Source organism: Akebia trifoliata, chromosome 7 (assembly GCF_017979445.1).
Source record: "Akebia trifoliata isolate Shusen 1 chromosome 7, ASM1797944v1, whole genome shotgun sequence".
Lineage (NCBI taxonomy): Eukaryota > Viridiplantae > Streptophyta > Magnoliopsida > Ranunculales > Lardizabalaceae > Akebia > Akebia trifoliata.
Window position 1 is genome coordinate 30782389 of NC_141381.1, and position 12531 is coordinate 30794919.

Below are 12531 nucleotides of genomic sequence, written 5' to 3' on the forward strand. Positions count from 1 at the left end.
AGCCCAAAGGTAGGCCCATAAGGTACAAATTTTTGTACCTAAATTCTACCTTAAGATGGTTATTATTTTATTAAATATTCTTACCTTATTTTTAACTTATTTTATTGTATTTCTAAACAAAGATTTCTTTAGATATATATATAGAGAGAGAGAGAGAGAAAGCGATTGAGTTGCAAGGAGGGAAGGACCACATATCCATATGGACTGTACATTCATGTGACACTTAAAATCATGGTTGGGTGTTACGTGGATGTAGAATACAAAATTTTAGGAACTTAACAAAAATGATATTTTTCACTATTGGGTAATGCATTTCAAATTGAATAATGCTAAAGTGACCTTGATATTATACCTCATATCTCACATCTTGACATGTAAGTGTGTAGGAATTGTTGATGTTTTTCACCGGGATACAAGTCAAAAAGCATCCATTGTTCTTAGGCACTTTCACTTTAAGATGTAAGATAGAGTCACTCCCACACAACTCTTTCAAATGTGAGCATTCAATTATTGTTCATATTTTAAAGAGTCGTGCTAGAGGGACTTCAGTCTAGAACCTTACATTGCATTTCTTGACGTGAAAGTGGATAGGAATCATAGATTTTTTTCACTCATATCTTGATGACAATTATTTATGGTTATCATACACTTTCACGTCAAGAAGTGCAATATGAGGATCCTAAATGAGGTCACTCCAGCATTATTCATTTTAAAATTTTAGAAATTTTCTTTTCAGAATTTTAATTTTAAATTTTTTTTAAACACAATCTAACTCATGAATCCTATAAGATTTAAGGTGTCATTCCGGTCAACAAGGCAGACCACGCGGCCCAAATAAGGATCTAAATCAAAGTTTTATATGGTATTTCACTCTACATAACTTTTCTATCATATAGAGCGTAAGTCTTTTTTTCTTTATTATTATTGGTAATATATAGCTCAAGTTATCATTTAATAACTATGTTTTTTGGTTGAATTTGTTTACGGGTCCACGTTAAAGTGCAATAAGTATACTTTGTAATTATTGTACCGAAAAAACCTTAAATTTTTTTTTTTTTATCAAAATACCCTCAAATATCCCAAGGTGTACTTATTGCACTTTAATGTGTGCCCTTAAGTCACATGTTAACAAAACCTTTTTTTTTATTTTTTTATTTTTATTCTTTTTCTTTTGCCAATGACCCGAGGTAGGATGGAGGCCAGATTCTAGTAAGAATCTCTAGGGAAAGTGTATATTGATCATTTAAAAAATTGTGTTTTCCTCCCAGCTTAGCTGGATTTTTTTAGGGAATTTTAATTATAACCCTGCAAAATTAGTGATATTAGGTTTACCCCCTAACAAAATGCAAGGTTAGGTTCTCTTGTCCAAAAGTCTACATCCCTTTCTTTTGTTTTTTGATAAATTATCTTGAAATTTTGATTTTATTCCAAATACCTTTCAGGAATTTAAATTATTAAATCAAAATGTCATCACTAATTTTAGAATCTCATTTTCGTTCTTTAATTTTTTATTATTATTATAAATTATCAAAATAAATCTAAAATTACATCTAAATATTCAAAATTAGGAATATATCATTCGTCATTCATAGTACAATAATCATTGAAAATACTTGCAATTGTCGTTGAAAAAATTGTTTGAAAAAGATGAGATAAAGGGTAGTTTAGGTATTTCAAAAACATTAGTATCAAATATGAAGTTGATGTTTAATAAATGGACTATCAAGCTACCATCCAAATGTTAAGGATTATTATGGAAACAAAAAACCCCTCACATAGGGTCTATTAAGTAATTTTCACAGGACTTTACCAATTAAACTAACTGGCACCTGTTACTAAGGTTGTCAATGGATCAGATCAAACTTGAAATCTGATATGCTTCAATCTAATAACTTCAGGTCTGGATCGATGTTTTGGATTCTGATAAGGTTTCGATTCGATATCTTATTGGATTAGACTGGATCAACTATATCCCGATCCAATAAGGACCAGATCTGATAATATATTAGAAATTATATCATATATTTGTTGAGATATATAAAATTTATTTAGATTTTGTATTTTATCCAATTCAAACCCATTCTGAATGTTAATGGATATTGAGATCCAATAAATAAATAAAAAAAAGTGATTCAATAAGGATCTAATCTGATCAATACTAAATCCGATCCGGTCCGATCCATTGAGGACTTTCGTGTCAAACACTACTGAGAAGATGACATGAGGGACTTCACTTTCCCAGCTGTTGATGTTAACATCTTCTTTTCCTTGTGGGTTTGTTAAGGCACATGCTAATGTGCATTAAATACACCATGAAAATTGATTTTCCTACCAAAACTATCCTCAAAAAATATTTTTATTACAAAAAATACCCTTAAATGCTTGTTTCCAAGGTGTATTTAATGCACCTTAACATGTACCCTTGGGGCACTATGACCAGGAGACTTGTTTATAGAGTCGTGATAATTTGATGCCCCCCCTCTAACATGCACCCCCATCATAGAACCGTAGATCAATTGTCTCGGGATACACAAGAAAAAGATCTATGATTTTGTGTATTCGTAAACAAACAATCTACAGTTCTATGATGGGGCATAGGTGTGAGGGGGCATCAGAAAATCATTATTCTTGCTTGTAATGTAAGATCACTAGCTTTTCAGATCCCAACATATCTCTAAAATTTAATGATCATAATGACCTAAAACAAGAAATTATCCACTTTCACTAAATATAAGGACATGGGTCATCATGTAATATAGATAAAATGTTTTTTCTCTTTGATCAAGAATTATTTTTCCAAAAGAAGTATCCTAATTGATAGGACCTTTGATGAATGGATCGGATAAGATCCAAAACTAGATTCGTACCAATCTGATAACTTTCTATCTATATTGAATGGTTGGATTCTGATAAGGATTTGGTTTGATGACCTATGGGATTATTTTGGTTCAATCTTACCCCGTTCATATAAAATGTGAGAAAGAAACTATGTAAATTATACTATACATTTTTACAAACTTATTAAATTTAATTATATTTTGTGTATAAAATCAGATTGATCCAATTCAGATCTGATTGTTATTGGATTGGATCTAGATCCAAATGTAAAACTCGATGCAACAAGAATCTGGTCCGATTCTTAGATGCTTGTCCGGTTGGTCCTATATTGTCCCGTATCCATTGATAGCCATACTGGTAAAAAGAATTTATATTCTTTTTAGGGTAAACTACACTTTGAACCCTTCTAATTTGGTATAATTCCATTTTAACCCTCTAATAATTTGATAATTGCACTTACATCCCTTTTCACTAAAAGGGCTTAAAATTCAGATGTTATTTTACTATTATACCCTCTAATTTTATATTATTTTATATTAAAAAAAATTAAGTTTTAAAACAAAAATTAAAATGCCCCCATTTAAGCATTCATGGAAAGCATTTTTTTACAAGCCTATTTTTATTTTTATTTATAAAAAAAAGAATAATATTTTAAAAAGGGTAAAATGGTCTTTATAAAAGAAACCTAACAGTTAGGTTGACGGCAATTTGACGGAAAGGGAGTAAGTGAACCCTTAGATAACTATAAGAGAGGTAAGTGCAATTATCCCTTCTCTGGCACCACCTATTTTAGTATCAGAAAACCAATAAGATCCAAAATTATAGTATATAATAGGTTCTCACTCAGATCAGGTATTTGACACCCCAACACAAGCTTTAGATGCTCTCTCCAGTCTGATATTTGTGGCAGGAAGGAGAGGAAAGAAGTGAAGCAAAGAAGATATTGAGGGCTCCTGTCGAGATGACATGTTGCCTAAGTGCCATTGTAATGCACTAGGCACCATGTCTCCTTAACAGGAGACCCTACATCCTTTTCTACTACACAATGCAGCCTGATAGTCCCGAGTCATCCAGACGCATAAAATCAGTAAGCTCAACAACTGATCAGGATCCGACTGGCTCGATGTGAGACCAATGCGATAACAATTCGACTGGTTTGATCTGTTAGCAATCTTTTTATTTATTTGTTTATTTATTTTACTATTTTGAATAGATATATGATTAAAGGCCACCTATTTCTACATTTCAGTTTCAGAAAATCAATAAGATCAAAAAACATTGAATATAACAGGTTCTCACCCAAACAGGGTATTTGACACACCAATCCAAGGTTTAGATGCCCTCTGTTTAGTCAGAATTGCTTGGTCCACATGTTAAAGATCTAAGGGCCAAAAACCCAAATCATGATACTCAAGCTCAACAAGTAATAAATCCTCAGAGTCTACCCGTGAGGGTGCACCCTTACTTACTTGGTGCGTGTGATGTGTGGGCATTGCACACTTGCATGTGCCCCAGGATTAGTCCTTGGACAAGACCGTGGTCTATGGACTGGGCAGGGCCTTGTCCGCTGTCTACAGGTATACCTGGTTATCAAAAGAAAAAAAGAAAAAGAATAATGATTTTCTGTTGCCCCACTCTAACATATGCCCCTTGACGTGGTATGTCCTAGAACCATAGATTCTTTTCATCGGGACACACAACTGCACCAATTTATGGAGATGTATAGTCGTGTATCCCAAGGGAAAAAATCTATGGTTCTATAACCCATGCCACGTCAGGGGGTGTATGAGGGTGTGTGTAGAAGGGGCATCAGAAAATCAAGACCCAAAAACACGAACACGAACACGAAAAACATTAGTAATAAGCCATAATTTTCCAATTTCCTTCAAATTGTTTGTTTCCATTTAATAGAAAACTGAACATACACCCATCTGCATTTTCCCGTGTCAATCTGCAATGCCAGAGCTGCAACAATCACAGCACCTATTGCTTCTGCTTAATGTAAAAGAGATCTTTTGGGAGTATAGTATTAAAAACAAAAAGGGCTATTACATAGAGACTAAGACGAGTTTCGTGACACAATGGAGACAGACGTCAGTTTGGACCGTGTATGTTGTATTATTACAGCAGAAGGCAATGCAATCCTGACTTCATGCTTCTTTGCTTCTGCCAACTCCATCGATCCAATCAAAGAGCTCCTACTATCCTACTCCCGTGAGATCAGCTACACCGTGTTGCTGTTTTTTACATGCAAATACTACTTCACTGGACACTGATCCATGTCCCTGACGTAAACAAAGATTGGAAGGGCGAGAGGTGTCTTCTAACACACATTTGTCTTACTTGCACTGCCTCGGGCGGAAATTTTCGTTTGACAATAGAGAGATTGTCAAATGCTCCAGCCGTTTCGCACCAGGGCCTGGCCTAAGGATCGTTGTATTACCAACAACCGAGCACGGATCGGACCCATTTTCTCTGCTTCCGACACACCAACCACCGGGGACAAGCATGCCTGGGCCTCGGAACAATAGCTCGGAATCAATCTTGTCAAGTACTGGATCATCTCTGTGGAACTTCCTCGCAAATGGAGCATTGCTGTCGACCATCTTTGACATGTCATTCAGGTTGAGGTGGTGTGGATGCTGCTTCGGGGGGTTGTCCCACGATATGAAATGCAGGTCATTGTTTACAGTGGTGTTGCGGAACTCCTGAGCGTTGCAGATGACAGTGTGGAAGTAACCTTCGGGAGAGGATATGAAGTTTGCATAGTACATGAGGACAGTTCGGGGTAGGTTGTCCCATCCCCATATGCAGTAGTCGATGAAGGGCCGAGAAAGTGCCATCCATGCCGAACCTGTGCATAGAAAATGGAAATTCCAATTGCATGTGATATCCGGTTAATATAACATTGAGACCCTTGTACAATGCGATTCTAGGATAAAGTCTTTGGATAAGGTAATTCTTGAACAAATCCAATCACAATCTAGACACAGGTACTAGTGAATTATATCTTACCAGAGGAGGGAAAAAAAAGGTACTATTTCTTTTTTTTTTTTAATATGTAAAAAAAGAAAAAGGTACTAATCCAACCTCATCACCATGAAAATATTTAATTTTCTGTTCAACAAATTTCACAAATGATTCACATGTAATTTAAACGAGGGGAAAAGGGTTCCTCAAAAGAACTCTTAGCTAACTTGTTTAAATATGGAAACCATTAGCCACTTATTCCACCTTAATAATGTCGTCATAACTTTCAGACCTACCCAAAAATAAATAAATCTCCTTGTAGTAGACATTTGAAAACAAGAAAGACCTATTTATTACCACCCCCACACCCCTCCAAAAAAAAACAACCCTTTCTCTTGGTCTTCACTGTTACCTCCACCATCCACTGCTGAGATATACCTTTCTCTGGATCAAATTGTGAAATAAAATATCAAACCAACATCCTCACAAGTACCACTTGAACCTCCAAAACTTTGATTCAAATTCAAAAAATCTTGACTTTAAAATTAGGAAAAGCTTCCAGACCCTAAAACATCCTCCTTCTCAGGTGGGAACTCTTGTAGAGAGCAAGGGAGGCATCAATTATGATTCTTCGGTTGGACAAAGAAGAATGCTGGGAAGTTGGAGATCACAGCCATTGCTATTGCATCTAAGATATCTTTAGGGTAACATTTTCTTTTTTTGCTGCAAATAAGACTTCTAGGTTAAGTTTAATTGAGAGAGAGGGAGGAATTGTTCCTGTAAAAATGAAAAAAATGTAAATATTAGGAACAGAAGAAACTGGTAATAGATTTCCACTGCCATGTGGTCCAATTAGGAAGCAAGGAGGACCTTCCCAGAGGGTGAGCTGCTATTCACTACTCTTCAGAAATAAGGAATGCACATAAAAACTTCAATTTCCTCTGGTCAATGATTCCTCTATACTAATGGCATTCACCTTCACAATGTAGATTTAAAACTATTTTATGAGTAGGAACCACGAACACTTAGTTAAGTGTGCATAGTATGCCTTCATAACTAGGAAGGTCAACCACATTCCTACGAACAATCCTATATTCAAAACCGTATGCAAGTCAGTGTACCCTCTGGCACACAAGCTGAAGCTACTTACATTGGTCATGTCCATGTGGTGGGCATGCCATTCTGATGCAAACCTGAAACACACACGTGAACTCGGCTACCCTGATTTATCTAGTCGTATCTGCTTATAATTTAAATGTTGCACACTTGTAACAGACTATCCCTTCATGGCATAAGCAACATAACCACTTTAACGTGATTGGTGCAGTTCAAGTTGCAGTTGTTATGGATAAAAGTAATATCCCAGGTAGAGCATCAATACATATGTGCAGCCTTTACTTAATGGAAAAGTAGTATAATACTTTGCCAAAGTACATCCGGCCAAAGAGCATTCTACTATGCCTACACATGTTTGTACAATAAGATGCATCAGAGTACAACATGAGAAGAATAACTCATGTCACCATTTAAATTTTGGTTTTCTTCCCACATCTTTCCTAATTTTTCCTTGTCAAGCAAACCGGACTACAAGTATGCGACTCATTTTTTATAAAAATATAATTGAAGGAAAATTATAGGTGTTATCCATAAAGAATGCTCAAACTCCCCCTGCGAGGTGTTTCTTTTATGCTAAATTGCCGATCCCAATCCCAAATAAAGGACGGTTCCACCAGGTTAGCAGCCAGTGTCAAAAGTTTGCCACCGTCCAAGAAGAATCTTGACAATGGTATTTATAGACTGTTCCTCATATCTGTATGGCTGTATGGGTTGACATGGTACCATTCAGAACTTAAATACTGAATTTTATATAGCATCCATTGGCACTTACAATAAGTTGTATTGGGTTTCTCGTATCATTCTTGTGCAAATAAGCAAGTTATCATTGACATTTAGAATTCTTCCTCACTTCGGTTATTTTTTCTCAAACTCCAATCCAAAATATGGATCATTCGGCACATTGATGTTGATGAAACCAATCCATAAAATGATTCCAAAATATATTTAGCTTCACCATAATACTTTTAATAATAATAGAAAGTGTTTCCTTCTATTGTGATTCTTGAATTTGAGATGAGGAAGTCAAACTGACAAAATCCTCTAAACAAGCTCTGTGTTCAAAACATATAGTGTTTACTCATCTGAATAGCAGAGGTCATAGTAGAAGAGAGGAAAGATTCAGAGGTTTTATTCATCAAATATTGGAAAGTCAAATAATGAACAAATTTAGAACTCATCCACCCCTGCTTGCAGACTGTGTCTCATCACCTTCTCTCATATATTGCAATCAACAACATGACATTTCAAACTATATGCATTTAGCTATTTCAGGTTACACAAGCCAAGCTTTTCTGGTCACATCCCCCTTCACTATAGATTCCTGATCACCTTGAGCAAGGGCAAGCTGTGGCGATGTAGCAGCCCACCCATCCTGGAATCCCAAGGTTAAAAAAACCATGGCATGTATCCATTCAACTCTATATATCTTCCAGCAAGGCTAGTGTCTTCAAATCTTTTTACAACCTCTCCTTACATCATTTCCGGCTTTCATCGAACCTTTTTACAGCCTTCAAACCTGTACCAAAGTGCTCCTCATTGGCGTTATCATCATTCTTTGTTGTACGTCCCCAAATCATCTCAACCAACTTTATTTTATCTGCTATTATGGTTCTTATTATATTTCCATAAATTTACTCAGCCAAAATTTTCTCTTTCTTAATATTATTGATTATCCATCGTAACATCCTCATTTCTACTATGCTCACACAACAAATATCTTGTTTCTTGAAGGGACAGCCCAACATCTAGGTCCATAATGCATTGTTAGTTGTTGTTGTCTTGTAAATTTTCCCTTTAGTATGATCGGAACGTGTAGGTCAGATAATAATATAAAAGATAGCCTCCAGTTTAGCCACCCAATGACAATCATGTGGTTCATATCCATGCCAAAGCTCTAAAGCAATTTATGTTCCACAAACCCCAAAGTTGCCTGTTAAATGATTTTTTTGGTTATATACTTATTACCAAAGTTTGGAATTGTGATACATTTTGCTGAATATTCTGATTGTCAAAAAAGAACAATTATGGCCATTGGACCAACAACATAATTCAGTCGTTCCAAGTAAGATGATTTTAGAAGGCACGGAGAAGTCTAGAAGGGACAAGCTACACTTTTTTGAAAGAAGCCAGAAATGCAGATTGTGTCACACCTACATGCGTATCTATTTGTAACTTAACAGAAATAGCATCACCCTAAAGAAAGTCACCTATTATAGCTGTGTCCTTTATATGGAGATCTATTCTTATTTGACTTGCATGATCATATCAACAAAATTTAGCAGAGCACAAATGATAGTGGTATACGTTATAATATGCTGTATCACAGTAGAAAACAGAATGGAATAGTTCCTCAATGAGCAATATTCTATAGATGAATAACAAGACTCCTATCACATGATATTCCATGCCAATTGTTTTTGTTCTTTTTAGCTAAGCAACGAAGGTTTAGTGATCAGCAGAGATGAAGGCGGGATCAACAGGTTTTGATCCCAGGTCGTGTTATCAACACTCCACAAGCCTAACCAACTTAATTAAGTTGGCACCTTCATGCCAATTGTTTCTTATATATAAACGAATTGCAAAAAACCAAGTGGATGATCATATGGTTTGAATATTTCCTCAACCTATTATGAATTCTGACTGTGAACAATTATCATATGTCAGAGCCATGCACAAGACAATGGAATATTTTGGGGTCGAGCTAAGGCCTTAGACAACAATCTGTCAAACAAAGATGCCAAGTCCAAGCATGATGCCCACTATGACAACACCATCTAAGATCAAATCCATGATGTACCCGACACCATCTACTATGAATTTGATATGCATGAGGGCCACCATTATTTTCGATCATTGTTGCGAAGTCCAGGCATTATGCCCATCTTGTTGAGTTTATCAATCATACAGAGATTCTCCTTGGTCTTTGGAGTGATTTCTATAGCATTATGATATCCTATCACCCTAATTGAAGAACTCTATGAGTTGTCTCATGTCTTCATTTTGTATGTCATCTTATGCTCTTAATTGTATTTTACTAGTGCATCTGCATTCACTAGGTTATCTACCCATGAGCTAGAACTTGAATGTTAATTGCACTTAGGTTTATGCCCTTACATTGTTGTTTGGTTTTCTTCTTTGCTTTCCATATATGTCTTTGCTTTGCAATGCTCATCTAGTTCTATCCTAGGTCTTATGCTATGCTATGAAAAATATTGGAAGAAAACAAAGGGAGGGATTGAAAGAAAATAAATATTATTCGGTCTCAAATGATCTATGCTTTATCAATTTTAAATGAAAATTTTTCCATGCAAGAGAATGCAGTTTAGTTTCTGAGAAATTTTTCTTTGATTTCCATGTGAAATGAAAGAACTTTTTTTTTTCTAAGTAAAAGGAATATTAGGAAAAAAGAAAATGGTTGAGCTGACCAGTCAGGATTACAGAACACTTGAACAGCAGCACAAATTCAACTTTCTTATAAATTCAGAGATCTCCCACACCCAATAATACCAATCACTCGGTGCATTGAGTGAACATATCATGTAAAGTAAAAGTGAAGCATTTTTATCCACCAATATTATGCAACTTGATATAAAATTCATTTGTGCATTAGGAGTCACATGGGTATTCCCTAAAGCCATGAAAAAAGGAAAATGAAATATGGATTCCATGAACCTCCCAAGAAGTAGATAACCGTTTTTAAGGTTCAAAACATGCATCTGTGAGCTTATCACAAGCTTTTATTTCCTTCCACAAGAAACTGATTACTTAAGCAATTAAACTGAATAAGCTGGAGACCAAAATAAATAATGAAATTAAAAGAAAATAAGGATGATTCAGGAATCCAAAATTTGAAAAAAAAAAAAAAAAAAAACAGATCTTTTTAAAGCATTTCACCTGTAAAGAGTTTAAATGCGGTAGGAACGCTTCTTCTCTGTGTAATCCAGAAAACATCAGCTTTCTTCGTCATATAGAGCCCTGGATCTATAATTATCGGTTTCGCTCGTTGATATCTACACACACACACACACAAAAGAAAAAAAAAAAAAAGACACCGATCTCATCCCATTCCCACTCAATTGTAATAAAGTCGTAAAATTTGAAGAAGAAGAAAAAAAAAGGAGATTTATTTGCGTACTCTTTCCACCCAATATCACTGGTGTGATCAATGAAATTGAGATCCCTCGGCAAATACGAAAATGTATGTAGCAGATCTAAGAATTCAAATCCAAAAACATTATATAATGTCGGATCCAACAGAACAAGAACAAAAACAATTCGAAAAAAACAAAATTTTAATTCCCTCACCATCTTGAGTAACGAGAGGATAATCCGAAGCGCTGAGATTGATGAACCAATCCCAATCCCCACCTTCCTTCAACAAGATTGCGGCGGCGTGAAGCGTATTGGCAACCATCGTAGGGCCTCTGTAGGTGATCAAATTAGCTTTGGTGATCATACGAACATTACCGACATCGACAAAAACAGGATGATTAGCAACAAATTCTTGGAGATCGAATCGTTCTTTGGGAGACGATTCGAGGTCGAGATGAACAACGTATCGGTTGATTGGATGGTAGAGAGCTTGAAGGGTTCGCTTGAGCATTTCTCCATCGCCAACAGAACCAGATATGAGATAAGCGAGGCGAGGGGGAGGAGGAAGAGAGGAGATGGAGAGGGGACGAAGCTTGGATTCAATGAAGATGGAATCAGAGTGAGATGAAGAGCGATAGAGAGGGAGAAAGAAAGGTAGACCATCTGGAGAAGTTAGGGTTGTGAGGAAGAGAAGGAAGAGAGAAAGTAAGGAACCAATAGCTAAAGGGAAGATCCATTTTCTTTCTAAGTTTGGTGGTTGTTGTTTGATGTGTAAATAGCTTCTAAGTCTCTTCATTCCACCTCTCTCTCTCTCTCTCTCTCTCTCTCTCTCTGTGTCTCTTGTGTCTCTCTGTTTCTCTGTTTCTTGAGTTTGGAGTGAGAGAGAGAGATTCTTTCACATGGAGATGGAGATGGGTTTCTGGTTTTTTTAGTTAGGTAGGTTTAATAGAGGATTTAATATCTGATCTGAGAGTTATGTATATTTTTGGGGGACTTTTGTTGCTTGTTAGTTGGGGTTGAGGGAGGAGTGGGTACTTTGCTCTTTCTCTTTCTCTTTCTCTCTCTCTTTCGAGTAAGGATGGCAATTTTGACCCGACCCGATCTGATCTTATAAGGATGGCAATTTTACGTTTTAAACGGTTTTGGGGGCAGTTTGGTATTAAAAATGAAAAATCGACTCCATTTCGGAGGAGAGACGATTTTAATATACCCCACCTCATTAACCTGGCCCACCCTCATATATTACATATTTATGCTCCAATTTCTTGAATTATTTATCACACACCACTCAAATATTATGAAGATTTGGCTCAAATTATTATCTCAACATTTCAAAACATTATAATACTACTTCAAACAATTTCTGTAATTGTTTATGATTTTGATTAGACTCATATTAAATTTTAAATTTAAAATAATAATAATAATAATAATTAATTAATTAATTAAAAATCGAAGGAAAAAAATGAGAGAACTTCTATTGGCACTCCAACTTTTACTTGTTGGCAAGTTGCT

General features: G+C 35.7%; 1 protein-coding gene across 1 annotated transcript; it reads right to left on the bottom strand.

Annotated features, from left to right (window-relative positions):
- Positions 1-4699: 4699 nt before the first annotated feature.
- Positions 4700-12037, bottom strand: LOC147398989 (beta-glucuronosyltransferase GlcAT14B-like). Its single transcript, XM_086448363.1, has 4 exons — positions 11230-12037; positions 11060-11135; positions 10819-10934; positions 4700-5692 (listed from the first exon to the last, which is right to left on the bottom strand). Exons 1-4 carry the CDS (start codon positions 11810-11812, stop codon positions 5178-5180), a joined length of 1290 nt encoding a protein of 429 aa, XP_086304489.1. The 5' UTR covers positions 11813-12037; the 3' UTR covers positions 4700-5177.
- Between the last annotated feature and the right edge of the window lie 494 nt (positions 12038-12531).